We start from the raw sequence: 17,464 nt of genomic DNA, 5'->3' as shown, positions 1-17,464 counted from the left end.
CACAAAACCACTACGGTCATGTGCATTATGTCTTTATCTTTTTTGTTGATGCAGTTGCAAAATTTTTTTCCAGGTTGGCTAGGAGACCGCTTTTTGACAGTTCTGTCTTTCTCTAGACCTTACTTAAAGAAATTAAGTACTTCGGGTCTATGCCCTCTATTAAGTCCTTCCTGTACCACGCTGTAATAGTGCCGTTGGTGGTTAAAGAAGTATAGGGTCGTATTCTAATGTTATCCTTAAATTCAAAAACATGAGTGCCCAAAGAGGTCACGCTTTGGAAAGCTTCCTTACAGAGTCCGTAGTCCATTCTTCCTGTTCAGTTGATGCTGCTCAATATTGATGGGATTACCTCAAATTAGGAGTGGACAGGTGAAAGATGCAGATATGACATTTGTAAGCTTAGGGCCTTCAAAAAAAAACAAAAAAAACGTATGGCAGCAGAGAATAACGTGTCATATAAAGCACTACTTTAGAAGTGGGAGTTTCTGGAAATTTCATAGCCCTTCCTGACCAAATTAGGAGCAGGATTTAATATTTTTTCTCTAATGGGGATTGAAGTGTTGGGGAGGTACGCTGTACCTATCAAAGTTTTTGACACAATGTAGCAACAAGTTCTGTACCTACCAAAGTTTGTCCCTCAAAAACGTCAGACAGCTAACAGTATAAAGCTGGGCATACACATTAGAGAAAAGTCAGCCGAAAACACAGAAATCGCAGTCACAGCACAATTCAATCAAAAGGAGAATCAACATATTTTAATAAGGTTTGGGAGGCATGAACATATAATGTATTTTACTCAGTAAATATAAACGTAAATATTATCAAGCCAACACAGCTAGAACAATGGTGCGGAGGATCAGTACAAATGATCTATATCCCAAGCACAGAACATATGTGATCAAAACCGTGTGTGAAAGGCCAGTTAAAGGGGTTTTCTGGTCCTATATAAACTTTCCCTAACTAAACTAACACCCTGAAAACAACATATTTCTAATGTTCCTTTTTTTTTTCTTCTTACCCTCGCTCTGCCGCGTTGGTCACGTGACCTTCTGCACTTTCAAAGCTTCCGCTGACATCACGCTCATTATTCTCTTCCGATCCCCAGTGGATGCCTACGTCACTTGTGACGTGCGCTCCATAGCCGGGGTGGTGGGCTGAGCCTCCTCCTTCTCTGGCGCTGGACTTCCAGCGGCCCTCACAATCCTGACTAGGAGGGCCCTGATCTCTTTGGGGCATGTAGTGTACGATGACGTCATTAGTGACTGTGGACGGGGCTAAAAACTCCTGGCTTTCCTGTGGAATTCGTGGTTGTAAGTGCACGAAGATCATACCACATATGCTCAGCACTCCGCATCCGATACAGCACAGGAAGTGCTGTGTACAGAAAGTGCTAGTAGAAAACAATGTGCCATGCTGCTTGCAAAGCCTACAGAGGGTCAAAAAGTGGAAAAGGGTACTTGGGGCACATTAGGGCAACTAAGGAAAGTTGTTAGGACGTTTCAAAAAAATGTGACTTTGGCACCAGAAAACCCCTTTATTTGATATCCTCCCTATGGGCCGTGTAGATTCGGATGCATATATTGATATTCAGTAGGAAACAACTCGACATCAGATTCCAGCTAGAAGTTTTGGATCACGTAAGGAGCTTCTCTGCTGGGTGAATTTTCTGATGCCTGGTAAGATCTGATCTGGTACTAAAACATTTCCCACATTCTGAACATAAAAACGGTTTCTCTCCAGTGTGAATTCTCTGATGGTCAACAAGTCCGGATTTGTGGGTAAAACATTTGCCACACTCAGAACATGCAAATGGCCTCTCTCCTGTGTGAACTTTCAAGTGACGAGCAAGAGCTGATTTATTGGTAAAACATTTCCCACATTCGGAACATGGAAACAGATTCTCTCCTGTGTGAGTTCTTAGATGTTCAACAAGACCTGTTTTATGGATATAACATTTGCCACATTCTTGGCAGGAAAATGACCTCTCTCCCGTGTGACTTTTCTGATGTCGACCAAGATCTGATTTATGGAAAAAACATTTCCCACATTCCGAACATGGATAAGTCTTTGCGCCGATATGAATTTTCCAATGTCTATTAAACTCAGATTTCTTGCTAAAACATTTTCCGCAGTCTGGACATGAATACAGATTCTCTCCTGTGTCACTTGTCGGATGTTCAAGAAGACCTGATTCCTTGGTGAAAACTATCCCAAATTTTTGATATGAAAACATCTTCTCCTCTGTGTGAACTTTCTGATGTCTAACAAGGTCTGATTTCTGAAAAAAACATTTCTCACATTCAGAGCATGAAAATGGCTTATCCCCTGTGTGGCGTTTCTGATGTTTAAGAAGATCGGATTTGTAGACAAAGCATTTGCCACATTCTGAACATTGATACAATTTCTCTCCCGTGTGAGTTTTATGATGCCGAATAAGGAGTGATTTCCGGGTAAAACGTTTCCCACATTCTGAACATGGAAATGGTTTCTCCCCAGTGTGAGTCCTTTGATGTTCTACAAGACCTGTTTTCTGGGTAAAACGTTTCCCACATTCTGAACATGAATATGGCTTCTCCCCTGTGTCAATGCCTTGATTTTCAATGAGAACTGATTTTTGGTTAAAACATTTCCCGCATTCTGTACACAAAAACAAATTCACACTCCTGGTGGTTTCTTTCAAAGATTCTCTATCTTCTGAATAGGAAAGCGGACACTCTCCCGTGTATGAAGACTGGCTGAACTCACCGCACTCACTTTTAGGAGATGGAAAAAGGTTACCCTCTCTAGAACCTGTACTTTGTGTATCAACCTGCGAGTGATCAGAAGATTGTTTTTCATTAGGGGGATCAGATGATAGCGGTCTGCTGTGAAGTTGTAGACCAATATTTGGGGTAAAAGCATTTTCTCGAAATGAATTTTGAGCGATATTGTTCTCTTCTTCAAAATTTGAGGATAAAAAGTGTTGTCCCTCCAAGTTCTTGCTATAGCCATCTGCTGGGGAGAAAGGGATTTTGTTATTTTTCTATTTTTAAAAACAGAAAAACGTTAAAGTTCTTACATAAATATCAATGCAGTCTCCATAAAACAAGGATTAGAGCAAATGTACAAAAAAAAAATTAAAATACAAAAATACTTGGGATGTGAGGAATAAAGACTGCAAGATTTAATGACTGCAAACAAAGTTTCCTGCGAGAAAGTGTGTTGTACAGAGATGTAAGGATAATAGTAGAAAGAGTGAACGGATGTCATGTAATTCTGCAATGAACAATTACACAGTGGTATTAAATTTATGACAACGGCTCATCCCGGAAGATCCAAGCAACACCATCAACTGATCTCAGAAAGACACAGACCTGGTCTAATCCCCACCGGCTGTGACCTTCAGGGGTCTGGCTTTGGTGCATGTATTTGTGGTGCACGTGTTCCCTGATAATGATGGTGTCCCCTCTTTTGCTGGCTTTATGATTAGATATGGGGTTCAACGAACCGTCCTCTTCCAGTATTTCTAACTCAGTCATACCCTTTGAGCATAACTCGGAGCAGTTACTCTATCCATAGTTTTTTACAAACTCGAGAACCTTCTTGGAATCTCAGATTTGTCTTAACCCTAACTAGATTGTAAGTATTTCTCCAAACAACGGGTCTAAAAATTTGTGAGAAGGCCTATGCTAAATGAGTATCACATGTCCCTGACCTGACAACAGAGGAATGGAAGGTAGTGGAAGAATCTTATTTTGCTTCAGCAGTAAGCGCCGGAGACTCTCTATTTCAAACTTTTAGATTAAAGGCAGATATTGGATCTTTCCTATTGCAACATTCTTACCCCATCACGATCCAGCGTCCTCTCTCCCTGCCGGCGAAATGAATGTCTCAAATGACCAACCAGTCAGAGTGCTCGGTGCCTTATTTAAAGAGTCAACACGCTTCAGTGCCAGTTATAGTTGTTTCCCTTTCTGGTTCTCTCTGTCATGACATTTTACTACTCTTTTGGATTATCCTTTGTACCACATGCCCGACTCGCCTACATCGCTGTTGGCGGATCTTGGATTGTCAAACTACCCTCCTGAGCGGACCATGCGCCCAACAATGCTACATTACCAATACCGAACCTTGGATTGTTTGACTTTCCTCCTGATCTCCAGAACTGTACCATGCACCCAACTCGGCAATATTACTATGGCGGATTCCTTTTTATGTGAGTTTTTCTCCTCTTTGCTGGAACTTCTCATTTGACTGTTGGCCATTACCCTTAGCACCTGTATCTACAACCTCCCTAACTCTTGTCTGGTTCCCATTCTGTCTGACGTCATTCAGAGAATCAACCACCGGACTAGCTTAAGACCTGAAGACCTGGGGCCAGCAGAGTACCTCGACCCAAACCGAAGCCGTGAGGAAGGGGGTGTTATGGGTGAATTGTGCCACCTGGTTGGTTCTTTTGCTTGGTATCATAAGAAGTAGGTTGTAATACATATACTAGGTCTGGTCCATGCTGCTAACCTTTCAGTCAGAAGTTCTGTTCCCACATAGTACTCAATGAATCATACAGGGATTTTATCTCTCGGTTTCTGCTCTTCTGTACACGAAAGGCGGCTAATATGGCTTGGAAATCTAGTAACATTCCTGATCTAGCACATTGGGTACACCTGGTTAACAAGTATAACCCATTATTTAAGATTCTGAAATGGCCATTTAATTTTGTTCAATTTTGTCTCAATGGTTAGATTCAGACGATACCCCCGACAGCTTTGGCTTCTCTCACCTCTGGCAATCAGCTGTTATTCAAATGAATGGGCATCCATATACTGAATGGAAACGCCAGAGCCGCTCTCGGCTCTGGTACAAAGAGGGCATCCCAGGTGGGGGACCACCCTGCTATAATGTCCTAAAGGGGGAAGCACTTTTTATCATGTCTGTATTTTAGTGGGGACCTGCCCTAGTGATAGGTACTCCAAAAAGTGGTAAACCTGATTCTGATGACCAGGCACAATTATTTTTGCGTATAGAGTTGTATTTTAAATTACACCATTTTGGGGTACACATCATTTATTGATTTAAGAGGTTGTGCAGGATTAGAAAAACATGGCTGCTTTCTTTCAGAAATGGTGCCAGCCCTGTCCATATGTTGTGTCTGTTATTACAGCTGTGCTCTATTGAAGTAAATTAGGCTGAACTGTAATACCACACACAACCTGTGGACAGGTGCGGCACTGTTTTCAAGAAGATAGCAGCCGTTTTTTTTAAATCTGGACTACCCTTATTATTTAGGGGGAAGACCTGGAAAAAAACATAAATGCTGCCATCGTTTTTGTTGGATGTGTTTACGCTGTTAACCCCGTGGTATAACGTGATAGCTTTATTTTGCGGGTCGTTATGATTGCGGAAATAACAAATCGACATAGTTTATTTCATATTTTAGTACTTTTGCGCAATAAAAGCGTGTTTTTATGGAAAAACATGTTTGGTGTTGCCGCATTACGAGAGCCATCATTTTATTATGCGTAGCGGTATCAGGGTTTTTTTTTTTGCAGGACGAGTTAGCTGCAATGTTCGATCACTTTTATATTGTTTTGGATTACTTCGTATTCCAACATTTATTGCTTGTCAGTGTTAGACTAAAAGGCAAACTATAAGGCCAGCGATCCTCAACGGGCAGGCTGCAATCCGCATTCAGAGTGGGGACGCCAGCTGTCTGTACCCCTCGGACCTGCTGTCATAGATGCCATAGAGAAGTGCAGTGTCCCCTCCAATGCTTCTATAAATGCAGGTTTGTCGTCAGGAGCGGAACTACCGCCGGTAGTGATATGCAGGAGTGGTAAATATTTATTTATTTATTTTTGTCTAGGATCGGAATTAGTTTATGGGGCTGCTCTGGAGTCCGAATGATTTTTTATAGCTGGTCTAGCGTTTAATTAACTTTAGCGGTCTGGTTTGGGGTCTGAATGAGATTATGGGTCTAGACCCTAAATTAATTCAGGCCAAAACTCTAGATAAATGATTTATCAGGTATGGTCTGAATTAATTTAAGAGTCTATTCTGTTTTTCTCGGCAAATTTTTTTTTTATAAATCTTGATGTAAATAGTTCTGTAAAGTTTGTGAAATGTTGACAAGACGACATCTTTCCTGTTTGTGTTCAGCTCGGACCTTCACTTGACTGCAGACTCATATCAGCGCACATTTAAGTAAACAACTTGAGTGCCCCTGAATTAGGCCATGCCTTTGTTAGGTTGCCGGCTGCCATAGTAACCCATTGGCACCCCGCGATCATGTGAATGTGGTGCTGATAGGCTGAAAGAGGGAGCCCGATCTCTGTCAAACTCTAGCATCAAAGAGGTTAAACAGTCGGGATAGGAGTTATCTCGGATCACAGCTGTTTGTGCGGAATGAAGGATGATGCAGCTGAGACTTGATGGCGCGGTTGGACTGCAACGTAATAGTTCGGCAGCTCATGGGAAAGACCCGTGATGTATTATGATGTCACAAGTTGGGAAGAGGTTATAATAACAAGAACATTTTTTTTTATGTCTTGTGCTTAGTTGTGATAAATTTGGTATAATGTGCGCAATTTTCTTAAAATAATGAATTTTACTATACAATGATAAATCGACATTCTATTTTGTAAGATCACGACACTTAAAAATTCTTCTCTTACCTGGTGGTGTGAGGAGCCTGTGGTCCTCCATCATGATGTCCTTGTACAAATCCCTCTTACCCGGTGGTGTGTGGTCCCGGTGGTCCTCCATCATGATATCCTTGTACAGATCCCTCTTACCCAGTGGTGTGTGGTCCCGGTGGTCCTCCATAATGATATCCTTGTACAGATCCCTCTTACCCAGTGGTGTGCGGTCCTGGTGGTCCTCCATCATGATGTCATTGTAGAGATCCTTCTTACTCGGTGATGTGAGGGGTCGGTGGTCCTCCATCATGACCTCCTCGTACAGATCCTTGTGGTCTTCTATATACTCCCACTCCTCCATGGAGAAATAGACGGCGACATCCTGACATCTTATAGGAACCTGACACACAATGATACAGTCATCACCCAGACACATTATACCTTGTGTTATTATATAATGTCCCAGCATTCCCGTCAGTGTCACCTCTCCAGTCAGCAGCTCAATGATCTTGTGGGTGAGGTCCAGGATCTTCTCGTTGTTGTTCCTCTCATGTATCAGTGAGTGAGGTGGAGGCTCCGTGATGGGGTTCTGGGTCTTGTTATATCCTTCTGACACACAGGGATGGCTGCTGGGGGTCACACTCTCTCCCGAAGTTTTCTTTACTACTGTGTAATCCTGGGTATGGAGGTAGATTCTGATAAATATCATTATATACATTCCCAGAATCCTCACCTCTCCGGTCATGTCCTGTGTTATTAATAGAGAAGAGTGATGTCATGTGACATATTTCCCAGAATCCTCACCTCTCCAGTCATGTCCTGTGTTATTAATAGAGAAGAGTGATGTCATGTGACATCATTCCCAGAATCCTCACCTCTTCGGTCATGTCACTGTGTTATTAAGAGAAGAGTGATGTCATGTGACATATTTCCCAGAATCCTCCCCTCTCCGGTCATGTCCTGTGTTATTAATAGAGAAGAGTGATGTCATGTGACATATTTCCCAGAATCCTCTCCTCTCCAGTCATGTCCTGTGTTATTAATAGAGAAGAGTGATGTCATGTGATATATTTCCCAGAATTCTCACCTCTCCAGTCATGTCCTGTGTTATTAATAGAGAAGAGTGATGTCATGTGACATATTCCCCAGAAGCCTCTCCTCTCCGGTCATGTCCCTGTGTTATTAATAGAGGAGAGTGATGTCATGTGACATCATTCCCAGAATCCTCACCTCTCCGGTCATGTCCTGTGTTATTAATAGAGAAGAGTGATGTCATGTGACATCACTCCCAGAATCCTCCCCTCTCCGGTCATGTCCTGTGTTATTAATAGAGAAGAGTGATGTCATGTGACATATTTCCCAGAATCCTCACCTCTCCAGTCATGTCCCTGTGTTATTAATAGAGAAGAGTGATGTCATGTGACATCATTCCCAGAATCCTCACCTCTCCGGTCATGTCACTGTGTTATTAATAGAGAAGAGTGATGTCATGTGACATATTTCCCAGAATCCTCCCCTCTCCAGTCATGTCCCTGTGTTATTAATAGTGAAGAGTGATGTCATGTGACATCATTCCCAGAATCCTCACCTCTCCGGTCATGTCCCTGTGTTAGTAATAAAGAAGACTGATGTCATGTGACATATTTCCCAGAATCCTCTCGTCATGTCCCTGTGTTATTAATAGAGAAGAGTGATGTCATGTGACATCTTTCCCAGAATCCTCACCTCTCCCGTCATGTCCTGTGTTATTAATAGAGAAGAGTGATGTCATGTGACATATTTCCCAGAATCCTCTCCTCTCCGGTCATGTCCCTGTGTTATTAATAGAGGAGAGTGATGTCATGTGACATATTTCCCAGAATCCTCTCCTCTCCAGTCATGTCCCTGTGGTAATAATAGAGAAGAGTGATGTCATGTGACCTCATTCCCAGAATCCTCCCCTCTCCAGTCATGTCCCTGTGTTAGTAATAGAGAAGAGTGATGTCACGTGACATCATTCCCAGAATCCTCACCTCTCCAGTCATGTCCTGTGCTATTAATAGAGAAGAGTGATGTCATGTGACATATTTCCCAGAATCCTCACCTCTCCAGTCATGTCCTGTGTTATTAATAGAGAAGAGTGATGTCATGTGACATCATTCCCAGAATCCTCACCTCTCCGGTCATGTCACTGTGTTATTAAGAGAAGAGTGATGTCATGTGACATATTTCCCAGAATCCTCCCCTCTCCGGTCATGTCCTGTGTTATTAATAGAGAAGAGTGATGTCATGTGACATATTTCCCAGAATCCTCTCGTCATGTCCCTGTGTTATTAATAGAGAAGAGTGATGTCATGTGACATATTCCCCAGAATCCTCTCCTCTCCAGTCATGTCCTGTGTTATTAATAGAGAGGAGTGATGTCATGTGATATATTTCCCAGAATCCTCTCCTCTCCGGTCATGTCCCTGTGTTATTAATAGAGGAGAGTGATGTCATGTGACATCATTCCCAGAATCCTCACCTCTCCGGTCATGCCCTGTGTTATTAATAGAGAAGAGTGATGTCATGTGACATCACTCCCAGAATCCTCCCCTCTCCGGTCATGTCCTGTGTTATTAATAGAGAAGAGTGATGTCATGTGACATATTTCCCAGAATCCTCACGTCTCCAGTCATGTCCCTGTGTTATTAATAGAGAAGAGTGATGTCATGTGACCTCATTCCCAGAATCCTTCTCTCTCCAGTCATGTCCGTGTGTTATTAATAGAGAAGAGTGATGTCATGTGACATATTTCCCAGAATCCTCACCTCTCCAATCATGTCCTGTGTTATTAATAGAGAAATGTGATGTCATGTGACATATTTCCCAGAATCCTCTCCTCTCCAGTCATGTCCCTGTGTTATTAATAGGGAAGAGTGAGGTCATGTGACATATTTCCCAGAATCCTCTCCTCTCCAGTCATGTCCCTGTGTTATTAATAGAGAAGAGTGATGTCATGTGACATCATTCCCAGAATCCTCCCCTCTCCAGTCATGTCCCTGTGTTATTAATAGGGAAGAGTGAGCTCATGTGACATCATTCCCAGAATCCTCCCCTCTCCAGTCATGTCCCTGTGTTATTAATAGAGAAGAGTGATGTCATGTGACATATTTCCCAGAATCCTCCCCTCTCCAGTCATGTCCCTGTGTTATTAATAGGGAAGAGTGAGGTCATGTGACATGTTTTCCAGAATCCTCACCTCTCCGGTCAGCAGGTAGATGATCTCCAGGGTGAGGTCTAGAATGTTCTTGGTCATTGTATTTCGCGGCTTGACTTTTCCTGTTGGGTCAGTGGAGGAGGGGACCATTGTCTGGTCGAGGAGAATCCGGGAGGGATGACTGCAGGGAGATAAAAAGAGAACAGTGGAGATTAAATATTGTAGTCATTGTATAAGCGGATAATAACTGGGGGAATCACACTGCCCCTTGCTTTCAGTGATGGTGGGGGTCTTAGCACCCGGACCACCCCTGATCAAAACTTCTAAGTTGCTGTGACATATCAAGTTTTCTTGAAGCAGAATTACTCTTTAAAGTGTCCCTCCAGTTATGATCTCCCGCCCCATCCGACAATCAGGGCAACTGTATGACGCTGGGTCCCATTAATCAGAATAGGACCAGTGGATTATACTCTGTGGCCGTCCTAGAGTTGTCTTGGCAATTTTACCGCCCAGCATCTTTCCATGCCGTGAGATCCGAATAAGATAAGAAACAATATTGGCCAAAACGTACATTGGTCCAGTCAACGCTGCACCGGCCGCAATGTGCACAAGCAAAGAGAAAATGACCTCACTGAATGACCTCAAGCAGAGAAAATGGCTCTAGGTAACGGCAGGTACTTAAAAACGGCGCGTGACAAATAAGGTTTATACATGTCCCCGCCAGTTTGGTTTGTTAAGCTGCTCCCACTGACTGGAATTACCGGCCAACTGGTAAATCCGCTGTTTCGACATAGACTGGTGTTGCTATAGGGACGCGTCCTCTATAGACACCGCAGAGTTTGGTTTTTTTTGCCGGACGATTTGTTTTTCTTCTATGGCACCATTTTGATGTCAATTTAAATGTTTTTATTATATTGCTTTTAACCCCTTAATGACTAGGCTATTTTTTACGTTTTTCCATCGTCGCATTCCAAGAGCTATAACGTATTTATTTTTGCGTGGACATCGCTGTATAAGGTCTTGTTTTTTGCGGGACAAGTTGTATTTTTTTAATAGCACCATTTTGAGGTTCATATTATTTATTGATTAACTTTTATTAACTTTTTTTGGGGGGGGGGGGAATAGAAAAAAATCTGACATTTCGCCACTCTTTTTCGCGTCTTAAATCTACGCCGTTTACCGTGTGGTATAAATAACACAATACGTTTATTCAGCGGGTGGTTACGATTGCAGAGATACCAAATTTGTATAGTTTTTGTGTGTTACTACTTTTACACAGTAAAAACCCTTTTTTTTCAAAATGATTTGTTTTTGTGTCTCCATATTTGAAGAGCTGTAACGTTTTTATTTTTTCGCCGATGCAGTTGTATGAGGGCTTTTTTTTTGCGGGACGACTTGTAGTTTTTATTGGTACCAGTTTGGAGTAGATGCGACTTTTTGATCACTTTTTATCACGTTTTTTTTTAAAGTCAGGATTCACAGAAAACAGCAATTTTTCCGTCGTTTTTTATTTAATTTTTTTACGGCGTTCACCGTGCGGGTTAAGTAATGTAATAGCTTTATAGTCGGGGTCGTTACGGACGCGGCGATACCAAATATGTGTAACTTTTTAACTGTATTTTGGTTTTTTAATAGTAAAGCATTTTGTAAGGGGAAAAAGTGGGTTTTTCCATTTTTTTTTCATTAACTTTATTAAACTTTTTTTTCACTTTTTTACTAGTCCCACTAGGGGACTTTAATATGCGATTCTGCGATCGCATTTATAATACACTGCAATACTTTTGTATTGCAGTGTATTACTGCCTGTCCGTTTAAAACGGACAGGCATCTCCTAGTTCATGCCAGAGGCATGATCTAGCAGGCATTCATGACAGGCAGACCTGGGGGCCTTTATTAGGCCCCCGGCTGCCATAGAAGACACTGACACTCGGCGATCGTATCGCCGGGTGTCAGTGGGATGAGAGGGAGCTCCCTCCCTCTCTCCAAAACCACTCAGATGCGGTGCTCGCTATTGTGCACCGCATCTGAAGGGTTAAACGGGTGAGATCGATACTGATATTGATCTCACCCGGCAGAGCAGGGACGCTTCCAGCCCTCAGCTGCCTCTGGCAGCCGAGAGCAGGGAGATTTGACAGCTCCCTGCTCTGTTTACTTATTCCGATGCCGCGACGTAAAAAGTCTATGGCATCGGAATAAGGCCCGTTAGTGACCGACGTAAAAAGACTATCGGCCGGTCACTAACGGGTTAATAAAATAAACAAAAATGTTGTTTATTAGTGTTGTCACTTAATACTTTTTACTGTATTCAAACTTTTACTTCTCTATGGGGGCTCCCATTTTTTTTTTTCATCTCTGTGTCGATGGAATACGGCACATACAACCCCATAGAGAATGCGAACGGGAGCCGTTCCGTTCTCAGAAGAGTGCGCCGTTAAACCAACCAGACATAAACGAAGCTCGTTCGTAGAGTGAAATCCGGCAACATTTTCATGGGAACCGGAAGCCGCTGCCGGACAGTAAGATGACTACTTCCGGCCGCGGCTTACTGCCATATGTTCAACGAAGCGGAGGCGCAAGGAATAGGGGCGTAGACCAGCGGAGGCAGGAGCAGTTAATTTATGTTTGTGTATGTGATGTGTGTATTATGTACGTGTGATACGGTCTGCTGAGCCCTGTATCTAATCCTCCTACACTGTGCAGTCGTTCAGAAAATGGCGGCACACAGTGTAGGAGGTTTTAAGACATTCAAACCCTTCCTTCTCCTGCCACTAGCCAGAAGAATGGAGGGGGGATTGTGTGAGTTCACTAGAGAGTGTGTCCACCCCAAATTTGCAGCATAAAGCAATGAGGTTGCTTTACCACAGTGACCATGCTGCAATTTTGGGAACTGCTCCCTCTAGTGGCCAGCACATGGAAATGTTATAAATTAGAATCTAATTTATAATATTTCCTGACTTGTAAAAAATTAAAACAGTGTAATCACTTAAATAATAATTGTTTAACTGAAAAAAAGTTAAAAAATTCTAGCGACACGTTCCTTTTAAGGGTATCTATTCTTCATGCTGATGTAAGGTGTGGCCCCCGACAACTGGTGATGTAAGGGCCAATGTAGGTGTGCCATGGCAAAGACAGCAGGAAAAATAAACATTTCCCAATGTGAGAGGAACAGTTATTAAACGCCGAAGCTCTCGGCAGTAGGAGCGGCAGCTCAGCAGTAGGAGCGGCAGCTCTTGGCAATAGTAGCGGCAGCTCTCCGATGTAGTAGTGGCAGCAGCTCTCTGCAGTAATAGCGGCAGTAGCAGCGGCAGCAGATCTTATGGCAGTAGCGGTAGCTCTCGGCGGTAGCACTCGGTGGCAGCAGCGGCAGCTCTCGGCGGCAGCTCTCCGAGGTAGTAGCAGCACCAGCTTCTCGGCAGTAGTAGCAGCAGCGGCTCTCGGCGGTAGAAGCAGCAGTTCTCGGCAATAGTAGTAACAGCAGCTTTCCAGAGCGTAGCGGCAGGTATCGGCAGTAATAGCGACAGTTGTCGGCAGTAGCAGCAGATCTCGGAGGCAGTAGTGGTAGCTCTTGGCGGCAGCAGCTCTCGGCGGCAAGAGCGGCAGCTCTCGGTGGCAGGAGCGGCAGCTCTCCGAGGTAGTAGCAGCACCAGCTTCTCGGCAGTAGTAGCAGCAGCGGCTCTCGACGGTAGAAGCGGCAGTTCTCCGAAGTAGTAATGGCAGCAGCTCTCTGCAGTAATAGCGGCAGCTCTCGGCAATAGTAGTAACAGCAGCTCTCCAGAGAGTAGCGGCAGATCTCGACAGTAATAGCGGCAGTAGCAGCGGCAGCAGATCTTATGGCAGTAGCGGTAGCTCTCGGCGGTAGCACTCGGTGGCAGCAGCGGCAGCTCTCGGCGGCAGGAGCGGCAGCTCTCCGAGGTAGTAGCAGCACCAGCTTCTCGGCAGTAGTAGCAGCAGCGGCTCTCGGCGGTAGAAGCGGCAGTTCTCGGCAATAGTAGTAACAGCAGCTTTCCAGAGAGTAGCGGCAGGTCTCGGCAGTAATAGCGGCAGTTGTCGGCAGTAGCAGCAGATCTCGGAGGCAGTAGTGGTAGCTCTTGGCGGCAGCTCTCGGCGGCAGGAGCGGCAGCTCTCGGTGGCAGGAGCGGCAGCTCTCGGTGGCAGGAGCGGCAGCTCTCCGAGGTAGTAGCAGCACCAGCTTCTCGGCAGTAGTAGCAGCAGCGGCTCTCGACGGTAGAAGCGGCAGTTCTCTGAAGTAGTAACGGCAGCAGCTCTCTGCAGTAATAGCGGCAGCTCTCGGCAATAGTAGTAACAGCAGCTCTCCAGAGAGTAGCGGCAGATCTCGGCAGTAATAGCGGCAGCTGTCGGCGGTAGTAGCAGCAGCTCTCGGTGGTAATAGTGGCAGCTCTCGGCGGTAATAGTGGCAGCTCTCGGCAGTAGTAGTAGCGGCAGCTCTCCAGAGAGTAGCGCCAGCTCTCGGCAGTAATAGCGGCAGCTGTCGGCAGTAGCAGCGGCAGCTCTCGGCGGCAGCAGCGCCAGCTCTCGGCGGTAGTAGCAGCACCAGCTTCTCAGCGGTAGTAGCAGCAGCGGCTCTCGGCGGTAGAAGCGGCAGTTCTCGGCGGTAGGAGCGGCAGCTGTCAATAGTACTAGCCGCAGCTTCTCGGCGGTAGTAGCAGCAGCGGCTCTCGGCGGTAGGAGCAGCAGCTCTCGGCGGTAGGAGCGGCAGCTGTCAGTAGTACTATACGCAGCTCTCGACGGTAGGAGCGGCAGCTGTCAGTAGTACTATACGCAGCTCTCGCCGGTAGGAGCGGCAGCTGTCAGTAGTACTATACGCAGCTCTCGGCGGTAGGAGCGGCAGCTGTCAGTAGTACTATCCGCAGCTCTCGGCGGTAGGAGCGGCAGCTGTCAGTAGTACTATACGCAGCTCTCGGCGGTAGGAGCGGCAGCTGTCAGTAGTACTATACGCAGCTCTCGACGGTAGGAGCGGCAGCTGTCAGTAGTACTATACGCAGCTCTCGCCGGTAGGAGCGGCAGCTGTCAGTAGTACTATACGCAGCTCTCGACGTTAGGAGCGGCAGCTGTCAGTAGTACTATCCGCAGCTCTCGGCGGTACTAGTGGCAGCTCTCCCTTACAATGACAGCCAGGTTCCCCGTCTTCCAACCATATACGGATACTCGCTGGCAGAGTAGTATCCATTTTAAACAATAAACAGAAAAAATGGGACATAAATATCAACAAAACCACAAAAAAGGCCATACTCACTAGGTAGGTGGGTGGGTGAAAACCCGTTCCCATCAGGACGCAGACGGGTCAAAGAATGCTGAAGAAGGAGTGTGCATTAAATAGTGATAGCCCCTCCCACTAGTCTTGAGGGGAGTGGCGGACTAAGTGCTCAAAGGTGTGCGATAAATGTGTGTCAGTGTAGTGCTAGGGTGTGAATGGATGGTAAAAAATAAATATGTATGTATGAAAGTGTCAGAACTGTGTAATAATGTAATAAAAATAAATAATTTATTTATTTTTATTACATTATTACACAGTTCTGACACTTTCATACATACATATTTATTTTTTACCATCCATTCACACCCTAGCACTACACTGACACACATTTATCGCACACCTTTGAGCACTTAGTCCGCCACTCCCCTCAAGACTAGTGGGAGGGGCTATCACTATTTAATGCACACTCCTTCTTCAGCATTCTTTGACCCGTCTGCGTCCTGATGGGAACGGGTTTTCACCCACCCACCCACCTACCTAGTGAGTATGGCCTTTTTTGTGGTTTTATTTTAAACAATAAGCGTAGTCGTCCTGGTGCTGTTACGGCGCAGCATGGAATTTAGATGGCGTCCCGCCCTTACCCCATGTGACTTTAAATTGCCCGCGAGCCATCCATCATATAAGACATCTCATATACACAGGCAGGAGCGGTCACTTCTCCTGTACACCGCCACCTACAGGTGAAAACAAGGTGATAATAACCCTCACTAATAATAACACTATCCTGATGAGAAATGTATCTGCACAGAACTTCCTGCCAGGGCCTGGCCCTAGAGACACCCCCATCCTCCAGCAGAGACCCCCCATCATCCGGCTCTTACCTTACACCACATAACATCACATTGAGTTCTGGCTATGACCAAATCCAAGATGGCGGCAGGGTACCCACATAGTGCTAGTGACTGAAGGACCTGTAATGACGTCCCATCACATGATCGGCCACATGCGGAAGGCGGAACTCAGACATGGAGGAAATGACAAGTAGTAGGGTAGGATTATACGGTGAATGGTTGATGTGCGACTCCTTTATTATAAGCTAGAAAATGTCATCTACCGACAGCCTACATATCGTCCTCCATCATTGTGTGGAGTAGGGGCTAAAGGACCTGTGAGGCTGTCATGTGATCAATCATGTGAGGGGGCGGGGCTCCTGTACTGTGCGCTTTATATGGAGGAGAAGTGATTGTGTCAGTGTGTGACTGGCAGGCCCACAGGAAGGTATATTTCCACAACAATATGAAGCGCTCCAAATTAAAGAACTAGTCACTAGCTTTAGAATTGTAGCCAAGTCTTTTTATAACTAATTGCCTGCCCTACTCGCCCATCTTTCTCGTGTTAATGAGGGAGCCGACCACAAAAAAATGGCCGCCGCCGAGCATCCACGAATACTACAAGAAAATGGCTGTCACGCTAATCTTGTCATGCGCAGTAGAACTCCAACCTAGACCTCCGGCCATTTTGGATTTGGGCGCAGCCCAGATTGCGTGCCCTGACGAGATAGCCAATCGACAAATTAGCAGCGGGTCACGTGAGCGCGAAAGTGTCGTGAATCAGTGGCCAATGCCCGGAAATGATTATGAAGAGACAAGAATTACTTCCCTATGAGGTTATTGCGGCTTCCAGAATTGGGATGTGACTGGTCAGTGTGTGACTTGTAGTTCTCCTGTGCATAGCAATCTATATAATGTATGGGGCATTATTCAGGATATTATTGATGTTTTGCGCTATGAAGACTTAAAGGGGTTTCCCAGGAGTCCTATAAATGGCTTCCTGCTCCATTATAGTGTGTTTCATGATTGTCAATAACTCTGCTGTCACTTAGCTGTGAGTGGTCCAATGTAAGGACTGGTGGTCACGTGACCGTCTCTAGAACCTGTGGTCATGTGAAGGCTGGTTGATACTGTCTATATTACTGTTGGGGGGATTTTTTAAGACCGGCGTTTCATACGCCAACCTTAAACTAAAGTACGGCGGAGTGAAATGTGTAAAAATACGCCTGTAAATAAATTTGGCGCATCTTGGACTGTCCAGAAGTTGAAATCTACGGCTGCTATGAGCAGTTGTAGAATTGCGCTATAATTTGTGGCGTACTTAATAATTATGCTGGTTCGTTGGTAGCATCGCCCTCGCCTGGTTAACCCCGCCCACTTTTTGATCGTATTGTGAAGGACTAAAAAATGCCTCTCAATACGGTTAAATAAAGTTTATTTAAAAAAAATATAAAAGTGAAGGGTATAAAATAAAACCATTTTTTCATAAAAAGTATTGTTTTGTAAAGGTGTAATAAAAAAAAAAATGAGAAAAATACTCGTATACGGTATCGCCGCGATCGCAACAAGCCGAACAAGGAAGTTAACACATTAATTACACTGCGTGGTGAACGGCGCACAAAGAAAA

The 17,464-nt window shown here is 44.8% G+C and overlaps 2 protein-coding genes across 7 annotated transcripts in view; one reads left to right on the top strand and one right to left on the bottom strand.

The window, feature by feature from the left end:
- LOC142663101 (uncharacterized) overlaps window positions 1–17,464 on the top strand; it is a 110,751-nt gene that overhangs the window by 85,682 nt on the left and 7,605 nt on the right. The gene's annotated exons all lie outside the window — the stretch shown is intronic.
- Window positions 729–16,186, bottom strand: LOC142663494 (uncharacterized). 6 transcript variants are annotated; one of them, XM_075842185.1, is made up of 6 exons: window positions 15,889–16,186; window positions 15,649–15,741; window positions 9,835–9,973; window positions 7,099–7,362; window positions 6,651–7,014; window positions 729–2,994 (listed from the first exon to the last, which is right to left on the bottom strand). In XM_075842185.1, the coding sequence occupies exons 2-6, from the start codon at window positions 15,651–15,653 to the stop codon at window positions 1,634–1,636; spliced, it is 2,133 nt and encodes a 710-aa protein (XP_075698300.1). In that variant the 5' UTR covers window positions 15,654–15,741; window positions 15,889–16,186; the 3' UTR covers window positions 729–1,633. The 6 variants fall into 6 exon arrangements, with proteins under 6 accessions (XP_075698300.1, XP_075698298.1, XP_075698299.1 ...); XM_075842183.1 differs by lacking the exon at window positions 15,649–15,741; XM_075842184.1 differs by lacking the exon at window positions 15,649–15,741 and having other exon boundaries at window positions 729–2,991.

This window comes from Rhinoderma darwinii, chromosome 11 (genome assembly GCF_050947455.1).
Source record: "Rhinoderma darwinii isolate aRhiDar2 chromosome 11, aRhiDar2.hap1, whole genome shotgun sequence".
Taxonomy (NCBI): domain Eukaryota; kingdom Metazoa; phylum Chordata; class Amphibia; order Anura; family Rhinodermatidae; genus Rhinoderma; species Rhinoderma darwinii.
The sequence above is the reverse complement of the archived record's forward strand: the minus strand, read 5'-3'. Positions and strand labels throughout refer to the sequence as shown.

Excerpts from the sequence above, each read along its gene's own strand:
- LOC142663494 (XM_075842183.1), bottom strand. Across the intron at positions 7,363-9,834 it reads TCTACCTGCTGACCGGAGAG|GACATGACCGGAGAGGTGAG; the intron begins GTGAGGATTCTG and ends TTAATAACACAG. Across the intron at positions 7,015-7,098 it reads TTGAGCTGCTGACTGGAGAG|GTTCCTATAAGATGTCAGGA; the intron begins GTGACACTGACG and ends ATTGTGTGTCAG.